We start from the raw sequence: 16,346 nt of genomic DNA on the forward strand, positions 1-16,346 counted from the left end.
CCTCTGCACCAGCATGGGGTTGACCAGATATCCCAAGGGTCTCCAGGACTTGTGCATACCGAGTCATCCTAGGAGTGGATCACTCCCTCTGGCTTGTTCAGTATTTCTTTCACAGAACCACATGAGATTGGACCACTAGAATGATGTTGTCATGCTGATTTAGGATGACTCAAATTGTTTATTTGAACAGGAGCTCTGCCAAAAGTATTTATTTGCCCAGGACCCTCACAACCTAGGAGTGGCCCTGTCAATTTCTATCTTGTTTTATACATGTGTTGAAAGGTCCAAGTCTTAATCATATCTGCATTCCCCCCACCACAATGGTGCCTATCTTAGTGCCTTGTATGTAATAGATGCTCCATAAATATTTTTCAGAATGAATGCCTGGAGGAATGAGTAATATCTCAGATTTACATATTTCTTTTGATCCAAGGTTCTAACTATGTTTTTCCTACACAAATTCCCAGATCTTCATCATTCTTCTGAGTGGCAAAGAGGGATTTTCATGTCCCCAACCCTCCAGTCACTGACCTGCCCGTTGATGTGCTGATAGTTTATCAAGAAGGAACAAACACGCCTCCAGGTTCTCTTGACAGTAAACTGCAAGTGAACTTCAACTCCAAGACATGTGAAAACAGCCAAGGGTGGGAATGATGGTTGAGTGGTTTCAAGTTAGGCAGCCCGGTAGTTTGAACAATGTTTTGGCTGCAACAAATTGTAGTGATAGAACATATGTTTGTCGTGCTTTGCTTTTGATCTTCTGCTCCAAGGTTGAGGATACTCTCCCAAGGGGGAAAGAAAAAAACAAGAAGAACTGCAAAGAAGAAAACTGACCTCACCCATCACTGAAATATTTCATACCTGAAGCACCTTGAGAGAAGAACATGGTGGCGGCTTAAAGCAGTCACCTGATTAAGGGGCTTGGGTTTGGTCCTGACTCAGAGGAAAATACAACTCCACCTAGAGGCCCCCGCACAGCACCTGCACACTCACAGCCAAGCCTGGGCTTGGTCCCAGCAGATATAAGAGAAAAGATGACTACCAGAGCCACCAGGAGGGTGGGAGGCTTGCTGTTGCCAGGTCCACCCACGTGGATCACAATGACCGCATGAGGTCATGGAATGTTGAAGATGAAATGAAAGTGGGTCCTAAGTCATAAAGTTGCAGGTGGGGGGGCATCCTTTCAACAGGGCTCCCAGGAATAGAGCTGTACCTCTCTCCTTGATGATCCCGGGAAGTAGCTACCTTTCCCAGACAGAGTTGGGGTCAAATCCAGACATGTCTCACCAAAACCCACTCTCCCCAGGGCTTGCTGGGATGGAAGGGTAACTACAGCCCCCAGCCCCCAGGATCTGTCTAGGTGAGGGAAGGGTACGCAAAGTTTGAGACAGAGGTGAACCGACAGGTAGCTTCTTAGGGAAGCAGCAGAAAGGTGGCAAGAAGCTGGCAGCAGCCCCTGAGAGGGCCCCAGCACCATGGACAATGACGACCCTCTTGAGCCTGAGACAAAAGGTGAAAATGCATCCCATTTCTCACCACTCAGGCCCTTCTGGCTGCCTCAGTGTAATGCCTAGTGACCACGTAGACCCGGAAGCCCCCTTCCCTCCTCTCCTGGGACCCTCCAGAATTGGGGTGATGTGTGACATTGACTTGACTTCGGGGCTTGCCAAACAGGGAGTGAGAAAGTTGGATGCAACGCTGTACTGGAACTGGCTCATACCAGCTCTGGCTGACTTTAATTTTCATTCTGTGAGCTGGCCGATGTCATGTTGGTAGTTGGAAATCAACCATGTTAGGAATATTTACACCACCTGAATTGGCTAACATTACAAAGCAGGATTTTTTTTTTTTTTTCTGGAGAGCCAGTTAAACAGTTACTAACATTCCACTGGTTGGATGGAATTCTAAAATTGTTTATCTAATGAGAAAATTAAGAAATCATCACTTTTTGAGGGCTACGTCTGATGGCTAAGCTGCTGTATGTCTTCTAAATGTCTGACCACTGCTACTTCCACCCCTTGTCACACAGACCTTGTCTTATAGGCTGGGAAATAAATGTTGGAGCTTGGGTCTATGGACAAGGGCTGAGAAGGACACAAACCTGCATGGAATCATTAGGAACTCCACTATCTTAGAAACCGGGTGGTCAAAACTTGCGACCCGTGCCATGAATGCTCAGCCCACCCGAAGAGAGAAGGTTGGTTGAGTTATGACAGGCCATCCAGTGGTGCAGCCTGGCTTCCTGAAACCATTGCATCCTGCTGTCGTGGGAGGACGAGCCCTGGACTTTGTGTGGCTTTCAGAAGCCCAGGGCTGGTTCCAGATCAGTGGCCCAACGGCAGAAAAATCACATCTAGCAAGTGCAGGGGACTAGTGTGAGGGAAGCCCAGGACACGTATTTAATCATAGCAATTAGTTTCAGTCCCAGGGAGATCTGCAAGCCCTTCCTTCTGCGTGGTCATAAATTTGGACTGGAAGAAAGAGAAGCTAGGTCAGATCCATAGGAATCAAGTTATCCCTCTCACTCTCTGGAACTGCTTCTGTTCCGCTTTATTTTACACTTGACCCAAGGCACCTGCCCTGCCCCTTGCCCTCCCAGCATCATCTGTGCCTGCCAATGAGGAAGTCTAGGCATCAGCACATGTCCTTCCCCTGAAAGAGTAAAGCAGACCCTGAACCCCACCTGAGCTAATAAGAAGGAAAAGAAGGAGCAAGCAGCCAACGTCCAAGGCTGGCCCAACACAGGGGATGGGACAGGAGCGAGGCCTCCTGAGAACACGAAGGGCGTTTAGCACAGACGATTCAGCCAGGAGGCAGCTCTGTGTCAGGGAAAGAGGGCTCGTAGAGGGGAGCCCCCCTGGCAGGGCTGAAGGCAGGCTGTAGTCCCTTGGCACCTTGAGCCACGCGAGGCTGAGGGACAAAGGTTGCAGCCAGGACTCGGGTTGCAGATGAGAGAAACAGAGGCGCGGGGCAGCCAGTGGTGGGCTCCACCTGAAAGGCCAGCAGGTTTTGTTTCCAGAATCAAGGAGATGAGTTTTTCTTCCAGATGAGAGTGACACCGTGTCGGCACGGCAGAGCAGTGACGAAACACTCTACTGTGAGGCTGAAGCCCCCATGGCTGTCGAAAAAGAGAAACCAGCCCGGGAGAGCTCAGAAACAGACCTTGAGATTGAAGGTGAGCGAGCGTGGGCCTTTGGTGGGTGAGGGGTGGCTTGCCTCCTTCCTCAGAAGCTGGAGAAATCAGTTTCCCAGTTGGCCAAGGCTCTGCCCGGTGGGACCTGCTGCAGAGGGAACGGGGCAGAAACACCTGTGCTCAGTTTTATGCCACGACCTCCCCGAGGCTGGCCCGGGGGCAGCAGTCTCTGCTGCCCCATGCTCGTGGCTGGACTCATGAGCAGAGGGGTCCCATCAGCTTGTGGAAAGCTGGAGCAATAAGTGAACAGGGGCTTCTGGTTTTCTGAACGTTTCCACATGTGGCATCTTATGTCACCTTTGCAATAGTCCCGGGTGGTAGGCATTATTACCTGCCCTTTACAGAGGGGGAAACTAAGGTTTAGAAGGATTGTGTGCATTGCCCAAGGCCACCGAGAGTTTGCCAGTGTCTGCCGATCCCATGTTCCCCCCACCTTGTCGATCTACCTTCCCTATTCCATATTCCAGGGGCCCCTGGAGGATTTATGGCCCATCTTGCATCCTGGTGATGTTCCTCTACTCACATTAGAGTTCTTGTTTCCCCAGCTTGAGAGCCCCGTGTTTTCCCTCGACAAATCCAAGCGTGTCTGGGTATGGGGAGGGGTGCAGGCTGAGTTGGAGCAAAGACTCTGTTATTGCAAACAACACGTCCACCCTCTTCTCCTTTCCAGTTTCCCCAAGGAAGGAAGTGCCAAAAAGGACACTTGGGAAGCAGGGCCAGAACAGTGCTGGCTCCACCTGATGGGCTGGCCCCAAACTTCCCGGGCTGAGGCCAGCCGGCCCAGTGGCCCTTTCCCTCCCGTGTCCCGGCGCTAGGTGGTAGGTTGTGATCAGTGGCAGCAGAGATGCAGGGGAGGCTGCTCTGCCAAATTCCGCTGTGTCGCTCGTCTCCATGGTTACCGCCCCCCCCAGGGTCCACATACTTCACCCTCAACACAGACCTCCTCCCTTGCCTTCCTAACTTCTTTTCCGCTTCAAAGCTGCTGCTGATATTGCCTGCGACACTGAATTTTACCTGGTTGGCGGGCTGGCAGATGGAAACACTGGATGTTTTGTCCCAGGCTCCAGCTTCTAGCTCATTGCCCCTCCCCACCACCACTCCCCGCAAATGATAACATTGTTGCAAGCTGCCTCTAAAACATAACCTAGGGAATACAGCTAGAAGGCGTCCGCAGAATCAACCGCAGCAGAGCGAGTGCCAAGGACAAAGCTGGGGGTCACCTACTCTGCTTTGGCAAACAGGAGCCCCTAACGACTGAATCTGACACCAACTATTCTGTGCCGGACGGACACTCAGGGCTCAGCTCCTCCAGCTTCTGGTGCCCCTACAGCTGGTGCTGAGATGCTAGGAATGGGGCAGGAAGGGCTTCCTGGGATGAACTGAGACATGAGCCAGGCGGGAATAGCAAGCTGGTGGTGAGGCTACGGAAGAGGGGAAGTTGCTTGCCCACCACGTGCTGCTCTTCCTATACAACAGGCGATTTTGCACCCCAGGGGACACTTGGCAAACTGAGAGTGGGGTGAGGGGTGGGGGGATGCCACTAGAATCTCATGGGCAGAGGCCAAGAATCCTGCCAGATATCTTACACTGCACGGAACAGCCCCTCACAGCAGAGAATTATCCAACTCAAAATGTCTTTGGTGCCGAGGCTGAATAATCCTGGTCTGCAGCCACTGGGAAAAGAAGGCCAATTTGCAGCTGTGCCTGCAAAATCAACTTCCTTGCAAAGACCTTGTCCTTTCACCAACAAAGCTTTCATTGTCCGTCTTAGTAATGTCTGGGGTGGGTTGGCCAAAGACTCTGAGATCTGAAGGAAAAAAACAGATGCTGGCTTAGACCCCCGCTGGCCACGGAAAGCCCTGTGTCAACAGAGCTTGCTTAATGAGGACAGTGCTGTGGGGGCATCCAGAACCCAGGGAGGCCCTCTGCCCACCGACCACGAGTCAGGATGGTCTAAAGCCCAAGGAACAAAAGCCCCCAAGAGGTTAGAATGGAGAGGAGCAGCCCCCATTCTGTTCGCTGGTTTAAGCACTAATCAGCTGTGTGTGATTTGGGGCTAGATCTGTCATTGGTAAAGTAGGGATGACAGTCCTTTTCGTGAGGAAAAATGACATGCAAGTCTTTGAAAGAAGCAAACCCACTCAAATGCACGTTTCTTTCCGACGGATTTGGGGGTCTCTCCATCTTGCACTGATCTGCCACCTTCAGAAGCCCACTGTGTCCTACTTGGGCTTTTTCTAGTTGGTACTTCTCTAAATCTTTAGGAAAACTTTGTTTGTGGCTCACATTTTTACAGTGATAGTGAAACTAAAAGTGCAGTGGAGACTCCCTCAACCATCACAAATCACCAGCTTTTTGTCTGGTTGGCCTTTCAAAGCTGTCCTGAGGTGGGCCAGGATGCGCTCACACGTCCTTGTGCTCAGTCACTAGATGCAGTCAACCTGGGAAGGTCGGGGCGGAGCACATTGTTTCTCCTAGGTAGCGTGGAGCCTAAAACCAGGGGCCTTCTCTCTTACCCAAAGGGAGATGTCCACGTGGGGCTTTCTGGATTTAGGGTCTCCCACCACTGGCTGACTTTCCAGTTGGAGCTGGAACATACACCCATAGGGACAGAGCCTCAGATAAGAGGGGACGCCAGTCAGAATCGAATGTAGTCTGGGTTAACAGGGAGATAAGGCAAAGGTAGAAGAGAGACTCTACTTCATCCACTTGCATCTTTTTCTGCAGATACCGAGAAATTTTTCACCACCGGACAAAGGGAGCTGTACCTGGAGGCCTGCAAACTTGTGGGCGTAGTGCCCGTCTCCTACTTCATCCGGAACATGGAGGAATCCTATGTGAACCTCAACCACCATGGGCTGGGCCCCAGGGGTACCAAGGCTATTGCTATAGCCCTGGTGGTGAGCATACCAGTGCGGGCACGTGAAGCCTGGCGGAAGTGGGGACTTGACAGGGTGGTAGGCTCAAGAGTCAGAGAGCCCCACCTTGGGACCCTGCATTGCAACCTCTATGCCCACCTTGCCCTAAACTCTGCATGACTACCAGTTGCTTTCCCCAACAGGCATGGATGTCCATTAGCTCCTGGGAAGGAGGCTGCTAGAGACCTGGGCCTTGGAAGTCTATGCTGTTTCCTATTCAGAAAGCAAAGGCACCAGCCTGTGGGCCCTGGAAAAGCAATTGGTCTGGGCTTGGGCCCAAACGCTAATGTGAGAACACAATGCAAAATGTCAACCAGATCTCAATTCCAAAGCTCACCTTTGCCATAAATGAGTTCACTACTGAGCCATTCCATTTGATGTCTGCCTTTTGCAATATTATATGTAAATCTTCAAGATCACACTGTAGAGTGGATCATGTTTTCCCACAGGAAGAATGTTCTCTCCCGGCTTGGCTTGGACGATAAGGACTTGTCCTTGAACTCATCATAGCTTTCTATAATTATAATTGATTATATACAAAACTGACTCCATCCCAGGAAAACAGAAAATGTAACAGGTGTATGTCAGCACAACACTGTTTGTTCACTTAGGACAGTAAAGAAAAATTTCGATTTTAAAAAAAAAGTACCCATTTTTGGAACCATAACTGCATTTGCACTTAGCACATGCCCATTAAGAAGTCACATGACGTGAGATTGTGCTGCTCTCTGGGGAGGGGGAGGGAAGGGAGGGAAGGGCAGAGAAAGAACAAAGGCATCTTGAAATTTATGGAGCATTGAAAGACTGATTAATGAAGTGTTAGGAATTCACCATTACCTCATGAGCCTCATGGAAAAAAATGGATAATAATAAAATCCACTCAGGACTTGGGCCACTTGTCTCTCAGTAACAGCAGTTTCTGTTTAGGGGGAGTTTTTCTTCTCTGATTCTTTTTATCATCCATTTGACAATCATTGTGACATTCCGATGGACTGAACTTTTATTTATCTTTGGTACTGTTTAACTTCTCACATGTTTTGTTTCCCTGGCTTAGAGGAAGAGTATTCCGATAGGAGGGATCATTTTCATACTTCTTTGGGTCTGTCCCTCCTCCACCTATCTCCATGCCCTGGGACTCGGTGGGCTATGAGACCCTCGAGAGGAGGAAGGGTCTCTGTTCATCCCTGTTTCCTCGGCAGTTAGCACAGAGGGAGACAAATAGATACCCGTGTGAAATGAATGTGAATGAACTTGGTGATCAGGCCACCTGCTACACCACATACTGTGCTGGTCCCCAGGATGACTCTGAAAGTGGTCCTTCAGCCCCCATTTCTGCTAAATGACACCTAGACTGGGAGGCCCCCTGAGCCATCTCGCTTGCCTTTGAGCACGACTGAATTTTCCCACCCCCGCAAGAGAGTGGAGGCCAGAAGACACTTCATGAAGGCCCTGGGGGACCATTCTGCCTCACAGTAATTCACACTATCACACTTTCCCTTTGCCTGAAATGGGAGCTACTTCTCTCACTGCTTTGTGTGCTTTGAAAACCGCTCAAATTCAAAGACATGTCTGTTCTCAGTGCCTTTCTGCACAGGGAACGAGGTGGGGAAGGGAAGGAGAGAAGTTCTGGTTAGAGCTAACCTCAGTCCCTCATGCTGCAACGCCAGTCATGTCCACTTGTCTTGCTCCCTGTGGGAAGACAGACTAACTTGGATGTAGATATTTATTTAAGATTTAAGTTCCAGCTCCTTCTAAACAGCCTTGAGACACATCCTGACTATCAGAGAGTACCAGACAACCCTTAAGCCTAAACTAGAAGAAAGGCCTCTGAAGGAAGCAGGCACAGTAAAGGCGTCATGCTTAAATACCCTTCTTAAATCGCACGTTCTCCTTAAACTTGGAGTAGGTCACCGGCCTCTCTCCTTAAAGCTAAATAGTTAAAATCTGTTCAGCTCACTCTTGTGCCTCATTTTTTCAGGACAATATTTTAATGTCCCTTTTCTAAATCCCCCTTGGTACCCCTTTTGTGGAGGGAGGTGCCCAGAATAAGCATGTCATCCTAGCAAAACTCACTGGGATGGCTTGTCCCCTGCACTATTCTCCTGTTCCTAGCCACTCCTCTAGAATTGCTAGCCTGCATCTCTGTACCCTCTGACGTGGCTGGGATGTTCGAGAGCGATGATGGGCTCTGGGCAAGGGCACCAACTACCTCTGTCTTTCTCCCCCTCCCGTGTGGTGGCTGAAGTCCAACACGACTGTTGTCACGCTGGAGCTGGCAGACAATTGTATCACGGAGGAGGGCATCTTGAGCCTGGTGGAGATGCTACAGGAGAACTACTACCTGCAGGAGATGGTACTGTGCCCTGTTCTACCAGTTCCTACAACCATGCTTAGAGTCTCAGAACACACTTCAGACAAGCCAGAGTCCCCTGCCTGAGCCCAGGCCAGCCTCCAGGCTTTCTGCAGTCAGTCTGGGGCCTCCCCTCCCCTGGAGGCGACTTCTCAGAGGAGGTTCCACATGTGAGAGCCTGGCCAGGGGCACTGTGTTCCCTGTGGCCGTAGGAAACCCTGAGAAACCGTTTCCGTCTGGATCTCATAAGCCCCTAAATGGACAAACTTGCTTCTTTAGAGTTGCTTTATGTAAAGCAACTTAATTAAACTTTCTTAATGTAAACTTTCTTAAAGAAAATAAAGCCATGAAATAATTTCATAAAATACAGTGTGCCTGGAGACAGATGTTGGTGATGGTTGTACAACAATGTGAACGTACTTCAGCCCATTGAATTGTACACTTAAAAACGGTTAGGATGGTAAATGCTGTGTTACGTCTATTTTACCACAATTTTAAAAATTAAAAAAAGAAGAGGAAAGACAATTAGGATGATAATGGCTGGCTTATATAAAGTCCCTCCCACTCGCCAGAAAGGACTATGTCCATTTATACCCCTACTACTTCTGAGCACAGTGATTCATGCTTGTGAACCAGTGAAGGGAATTACAATGATTGCTTACTCTAAATTCATTTTTCAATTGTTTCATGCCAAACCCTCCAAATAAAGTTGTCTTAGGTTTCAAAAAAAAAAAAAATAATAATACAATGTGCTTATCTAAAATAACAGGGCTAAATTGGGGAGGTGGGGAGTCACTGAGGTCAACTTCAGAGAACTGAGATCGGCCTGAGGGCTTCACGGTGAAGCATTAAAAAAGCCAGGGTTCCCCTCCTCCTCCTCCTCCTCCCCTTTGCACCCTAACCCTTCCCATCCTTTCACCCCAGCCCTGCTCTCCCCACCCCACCCCTACTCCCTCAGTGTAGGCCTCAAGTAAGCCCCCACCCCCATCATTTGTTCATGAGGGCCCTTTGGTGGGACTGTCACATACTTAAGTATTCTCTTGCCTTTTAGAATATTTCCGACAATGATCTTGGTTTGGAGGGAGCCAGAATCCTCTCTGAGTTCCTCCAGAATAACACCTCTTCGCTCTTTAGTCTTCAGCTTTCAGGTGAGCCTATGAAGGAGGAGGGGGAGGACATTGGGAATGTAATGGAGAGAAGGGTCAGAGCAGAGAGATCCAGGGTCTAACTGAGCCAGACCAGGTCCTGCTGATTTCAGACACCAGAACACTGCATCTACACCCTGCTAGATTCTTCCAACCATTCTCGTCCCCTCTCCACAACCACACTGGCTTCACGGCTGTCCTGGACAAGCGACTTCTGATTCACTTTGCAATATTCCCACCTCTGCTGGAAAGTCTCTACCCCAAATACCTGCACAGCTCCCGCTCCCCCTTCATTCCTGCCTCCGCTCACAAGTCATCTCCTTAAGGGGACTTCTCTGACCTATCAAAGCAGCACCTCTCCGTCACCATCACTCTCTAACCTGTTTCTCTTCCTGGTTTTTCTTAACAGCATTTATTACTACCTGACCCCCTGTAGTATAACTAATTTTGAATTAGTTTATTATCAGTCTCACTCACAGAAAAAAAAAAAAGTCACTTGAGAACTCTATTACCCACAGGCCTGCCCTCACTCAGGTTTATGGTTTGCATTTATACTATCTGCAGGGCCCTGGAATCCCTGTGGCAGGAAATGAACATGCAAAGTGGTCCTATGTTGGTAATACCTTGGGGCACCAAACAGAAACAAACAGAAACCTCTGACAGGCTCCAGGCTGTTGGGGGTTCCCACAGATAAAGCTCCGCTAAAGATGGGCTCACAGTCCAAAATTGCAAAACAAGGAAACACCATGAGAGCTGTCAGACTCAACAAGTAATAGCATGGGACCCTCAAGAACTTCAGGAAATAACATTATCCTATGTAGACTATAAATTGAGTGACCATAAAATTTATCCATCAAACTGCACAGGAGCACTATCAATTAACTGAAACTTCTAGTAAATAGATATCTTGCACCCAACTCTAAATCAAGTTTGATATGATTAAGAACATAAAACATACAAGAACAAATCACTATTTTCTAATAGATCCCCCCCAAAATAGAACTTCTACAAATGAAAAATATATAATTATTGAAATTAAAGACTCAATGGATAAATTCAATAGCAAATTAGATACAGTGAATAAAATTAGTGACCTGGAAAATAGATAAAAGAATATTTTACCTATCTTTGCAGTATAGAAAGATAAAGATATAGAGAATATAAAAGATAAAACTATAAAGGAATGAATAGACTCAATATAGCTAATAGGCAGTCCAGAAGAAGCGAATGGGTGAACAACAATATATGAGCAAATAATAGCTGACATGTTTTCTGAACTGATGTATTCTCAGATACAGGAATCTTAGTGAGTCCTAAGTACAGTAAAGTAAAAAGAAATCCACACCTGAGTATATCATAGTAAAAGCACCTAAGATAAAAAGATCTTAAAAGTATCCAGAGAGAAAATACAGAAACAGAGGTTACGTATTTTTTAATATAAATGTTACGACGTATTAGATATTATTCTCCAATTTTCCTTTTTTCCCCTCTAAATATATCTTGGATTTCTTTCTATGGCAGAACTGATAGATTTATCTCATTGTTTTGAACTCCTGGGTAGTTTTTCATGGTATGGATATAGCATAATTTATCTAATATCCCCCTTTTTGAAGGGGAATGCATTTAGGTCATTTCTAGTTTTTCAATCTTCCAGATAATTTTTAAAGTATTTTCTTATCCATGCATCTTTTGAGCACATGTTCTAGTATTTCTACAGACACCCAGGATCAGAATTATTCAATATAAGTTATACCCGTTTTAGTGAAGTTAAAAATTAGTTTCCAAATTTCCCTTAAGAAGACTATACCAGGTTATAATTCCACCAGTGGAATGTCTGTTTCCCCTATATCTCCACCAGAAGGGTTATTACCAAGCTGTTTGTGAACCAGACGGTTAAGTGTGTTGAAGTCACAGTACTTGGATTCAGATCCCAGCTTTGACACTAGGCAATTTATTTAACCCTTCTGTGACTCACTTTTCTCATTTATAAACTAGGGACAATTATATTACCTATCTCAGGCAGTGATTGTGAGGATTACATTAATTAAAATCTGAATCACCTAGAACAGTACATAGGACGCAAGTATTCAATAACTGTTCACCACTATTATTATCTTTATTACATTCCCACATTACTATTGAAATAGAACATCTTTTCAGATGCTTATTTTCATTTTAATTTCTTCTTCTAAGAAATGGCCAATTGTTATATGGGGTTGTTTGTATTATTAAGTGTTAAGCACTCTTTATATACTACAGATACTCATACTTGAATGTTACATATGGCTTTCTTCATGGTGTTTTCTTACATGAAAGTTTATATATTTACTGTTGTCAAGTTCATCAGTCTTTTCTTTTATGGATTTAATTTTTGTAGTCTTGCATAAAAAACGGTTTCCTACTTCAGATTTAAAAATATTTTTCTTTACTTTCTTCAAATATTTTTGTAATTTTGGTTTTTTCCACGTAGATCTTCAATATACCTAGAACCTATTTTTGTTCATGGCATTAGGTAGGGGTCAAACATTCTATTTCCAAACCTCATAGCCAGGTGCCCCAGCATCATTAGTTGAATAATCTACCCTTAACTAATTTGAATGTCATCGTCTATTAAATTCCCATATAAATATAAGTTCCTTTCTAGAGTCTCTATCTCACTTCATCAATCTATTTCTATGCCAACACTGTACTGTTCTAGTATGCTTAGAATGTTAAAATTATAATATGCTATATAATATAATAATTAGTTGTAATTAAAATGATATATCAAGTATGTAATATGCAATATATTAGTTTTATAATTACATGATATGCTATAATGTATTTTATATCTGAGTGGACAAAGTCTGACCTTTTTCAAAGTAATCTTGGCTATTCTTGTGTGGTTTCTCCTCCAGTTGAATTTTAGAATCATTTTGTCAAGTTCCATTAAAAAGAAAACTTACTGGGATTTTGGTTGGGGTTATACTTAATATTCTAGGTAAATTCAGGAAAGAATTGACATATTTAAAGTATTGGATATCTTCATTTAAGAACATGGTTTCTTCAGGTCTTTTTTATGTTCTTCAATAAATTTTATAGTTTTATTTCATTATAAGTCATGCATATTTCATATTAGCTTTATGTCTAGGTCTTTTATCATTTTATTCTTATGAGAATAGAATGTTTTCTATCACATTTTCTAATTATTATTGGTATGTTTGAGAGCTATTAAGTTTTGTACACTGAGCCTATTACCAATCACTTGATTGAATTATCTTACTGGTTCTAACATTTTGTTAATTTTCTTGGATTATTTAGGTAGGTGATCATGTCTGCAAACAATGGAAGTTTTTGTCTCTTCTTTCCAATATTTATAGCTCCTAGAGAGGTTTCTGGTTGTATTGACTAAGACCTCTAATATAACATTAATACAGAAAGCTCTTTGCAAAAATACAAATTTCCCAGCCCTATCCCAGGCTGCTGAATCAGAATCTTTAGGGAGAGGGGTCTAAGAATCTGTATTTTATCAAGCTTCCCAAATGATTTCTTACAGCCAATGCACTGTTGGTAACCAACGGTATAAACACAACAATTTGAATAATAGATTGCCTAATTTTATACATTGACTAGATTATTATCTCATTTTATTGCACTGGTACCAGAAACAGCCAAAGAAGTACTTGTGTTTCAGTGGGTTCATTCATTTGTTCATTCATTCAGTAAGGATTTACTGAGCACCTGTTATGTGCCAAGTATTTTTAGGTGCTAGAGACATAGAGCTTATTAAGGTTTCAAAGGAGAAATTTGGGAGTAAGAGTTTGTGTCATTTATTCTCCGGAAATCACCAATGTTTTATATTGCTTAGCAATCTAGGGCTAGGGCAAGATAAGGGAGGCACTCACCTCAGCCACAAAACTTAAGGGGCAACAAAAAAAACTCAGTAACCAAGTAAGTAATATCATAATGCAACATTTTTAAAAGTGAAAATTAATGCAAAAACAAATCCATGATGAAAAAAAAATCAACACTTTAAATAAAAAACAGGATCCAACAGGGACAGATTGGGGTGAGGTGAGTGAGGTCTGGCCATGCAAGTACAGGGTCAGATCCTGCTTTTATTTAAAATTTGGTTCATCATAGATGTTTTTGCATTGATTTGGATTTTAAAATATTAAGATATTACCCACCATGATTACTGAGATTTTCAAGTGCCTCATTCATCCCTCTAGGTCCAACACTGCTGCTCAGACTTGGATTAGCATTTTTATAATGTTACACATTTTAGGCGCTAGGCTAGGGGTTGATGCTGTCAATGGATGCACAGGGTATGGTGTACCAACCCCTGGAACTCCCGGGACAGTCATGGCAGACAGAGAAGGGAAGGACTGTTAAAGAGATGGTAACTGGTTGTCTTTTTTCCCCTGTGTTCGCCTATGCCCAAACATTTGCTTTAAGTACTTGCCACCTTTTCTACGTCTGATTGTTCCAAAGGCAAGAGACTGGCAGGGCTAGGATATGGAGAGTAAGGGAGCCTTAGTCTGGAGAACGTTGCTAATGCCCCCCTTCACTACAGGAAATAACTTCAAGGAAGAATCCGCAGAGCTGTTTTGCCAAGCCCTGTCGGTAAGAAGCAAGGGGTGGGTGCAGCCAGCCATGTGAGAGATGCCCCGGGAGATGGGTGGCTCTGAGCATAGGGAAGTGAGGCTACTTGCCTGGTTTAGGGAGCTGGCGAGTGTTTAGACTCCGCCAATCCTATCAAAAACCTCAGCAAGTGGTAGGACTGTTTGGATGGTGCTAAATTCTCGCAGCAGTCATCAACAGTTCAGCAGGAAATGAACAAGAAATTGTCCTCAGTCTAAGAACACTAGTCTACTTAATTTTTGGCATATGGGGGCCCACACTGTTCTAAGAGAGGTATTTGCAGTCCCAAAGAAGACAAAAATTACCTCTCTCTGCACTGTTTCTTTCTCTAGACCAATTACAGAATTAAGTCGCTGGATCTCAGTCACAACCAATTCTCTGATAAGGCAGGAGAGTACCTGGGGCAGATGCTGGGTGAGTCTTCCGCGGAGAAAGGAGCCAGCAAAGGAGAGGGACATGGGGTATGACGGCTTGTCAGAGCTGCATCTCTGGTTTCTTATTGTTACTGAACGTTCTGATTATAAAAAGTGATGTAAACCACACCCGAAGTACACTTTGAATGGAGCAGACACCTGAATGTGGGAAGTAAACTTTAAAATGATTAGAAGAACGTAGAGAGAAGTAACTTGCTGACTTCAGGGAGACTACGGATTATTAAAGAGAAATGGGCAGAAACTGTAACAAAATAGTGGCAGAAACTGTAACAAAAACGATTCATATATTTGACAACAGTAAGTTTAAAACTTGCATGTGATAAAAGACATTGTGGGGCAACGATAGAAAACAAGCGATAGCTAAGGAGTAGAAATGTGCAGCATTTGTATAATAGAAAAGATTACTCTTCAGAATATTGATAAAAGATCCTATAGCTCCATTAGGCAGTGATAAATACTCGCAATAAAACAATGGTCAAGGGGCTTCCCTGGTGGCGCAGTGGTTGAGAATCTGCCTGCCAATGCAGGGGACACGGGTTCGAGCCCTGGTCTGGGAAGATCCCACATGCTGTGGAGCAACTAGGCCCGTGAGCCACAACTACTGAGCCCGCGCGTCTGGAGCCTGTGCCCCGCAACAAGAGAGGCCGCGATAGTGAAAGGCCCGCACACCGCGATGAAGAGTGGCCCCCGCTTGCCACAACTAGCGAAAGCCCTCGCACGAAACGAAGACCCAACACAGCCAAAAATAAATAAATAAATAAATAAATAAATAATCCTTCCCTAAAAAAAAAATGGTCAGAGCGTATGGACAGTGACCAAGGAAAGCCAAGCGCCCACGCTTTTTAGTAGTTAGAAACACGCAAAATAAAACAACAAAAAGATCTCCCTTGTCATCTAGCAGAGCTGTAAAAATTTCCCGTCAGAGAGTATCAAGGGCGAATACAAGCAAGAAATAGGAACACTCACAAGTCTACTAGGTAAAGGCACTTTGGAGAACAATTTGACAGTGTTTACTAACGTCGAAAATGTATATATTTTCTATGACGCAGTTCCCCTCTATACGTGTCTCAGAGACGCTCTCATACATACACAGAGAGAGATGTCTGAGGAGGTTTCACTGCAAAAGTGTTATAAAAGAATAAAAAACCCTAAACGCTCATTCCTGGGAGAATGAGTAGAAAAGGAAAGACTCCTAGCAGTGGGGATGGGATGCTAATCTAGATGGAGTGGTGAGGGAAGCCCCACAGGGAAGGTGGCTCTTTGTTGAAACCTGAATATCAAAGAAGAAAGAGCCGTGCTAGGGTCTGGACACACAGTGCTCCAGGCAGAAAGAATGGAGCGTGTCCTGTTTGAGGAACTGGGGGGACAGTGTGGCTGGAGCAGAGGGGACGGGGAGGAGGATGGAAGGAGAAGAGGTTGTTGGGGTGGCCTGCAGCCCCTCACTTCGGGCTGTGGGAGCCATGACGCGGGAGCCGTGGAATGCAAGGAGCCTGGGATCCATTCGGCGCACGACGAGGAGTTGTGAAGGCTGTGAGCGTGGGGACGACACGGTACAGCGTGCAGGTGTAGGTGTGCTGCGTGAAGCCTGCAGCTGAGAAGGACAGTAATGGAAGAGGGAGGCCGGTCAGGAGGCTGGCGAGGTGGTCCAGGCAAAAGAGGACAACAGCGTGAGCTCAGGGAGGA

General features: G+C 45.3%; 1 protein-coding gene across 1 annotated transcript in view; it reads left to right on the forward strand.

The window, feature by feature from the left end:
• Positions 1–1,475: 1,475 nt before the first annotated feature.
• Positions 1,476–16,346, forward strand: part of LRRC74A (leucine rich repeat containing 74A) — a 31,095-nt gene continuing 16,224 nt past the window's right edge. Inside the window, exons 1-7 of the mRNA XM_036842059.1 lie at positions 1,476–1,512; positions 3,047–3,175; positions 5,921–6,093; positions 8,357–8,464; positions 9,513–9,609; positions 14,162–14,211; positions 14,562–14,643. Coding sequence (XP_036697954.1) covers positions 1,476–1,512; positions 3,047–3,175; positions 5,921–6,093; positions 8,357–8,464; positions 9,513–9,609; positions 14,162–14,211; positions 14,562–14,643 — 676 coding nt within the window. The remainder of the gene's footprint in view (positions 1,513–3,046; positions 3,176–5,920; positions 6,094–8,356; positions 8,465–9,512; positions 9,610–14,161; positions 14,212–14,561; positions 14,644–16,346) is intronic.

Source organism: Balaenoptera musculus, chromosome 2 (assembly GCF_009873245.2).
Source record: "Balaenoptera musculus isolate JJ_BM4_2016_0621 chromosome 2, mBalMus1.pri.v3, whole genome shotgun sequence".
NCBI classification, from domain to species: Eukaryota; Metazoa; Chordata; class Mammalia; order Artiodactyla; family Balaenopteridae; genus Balaenoptera; species Balaenoptera musculus.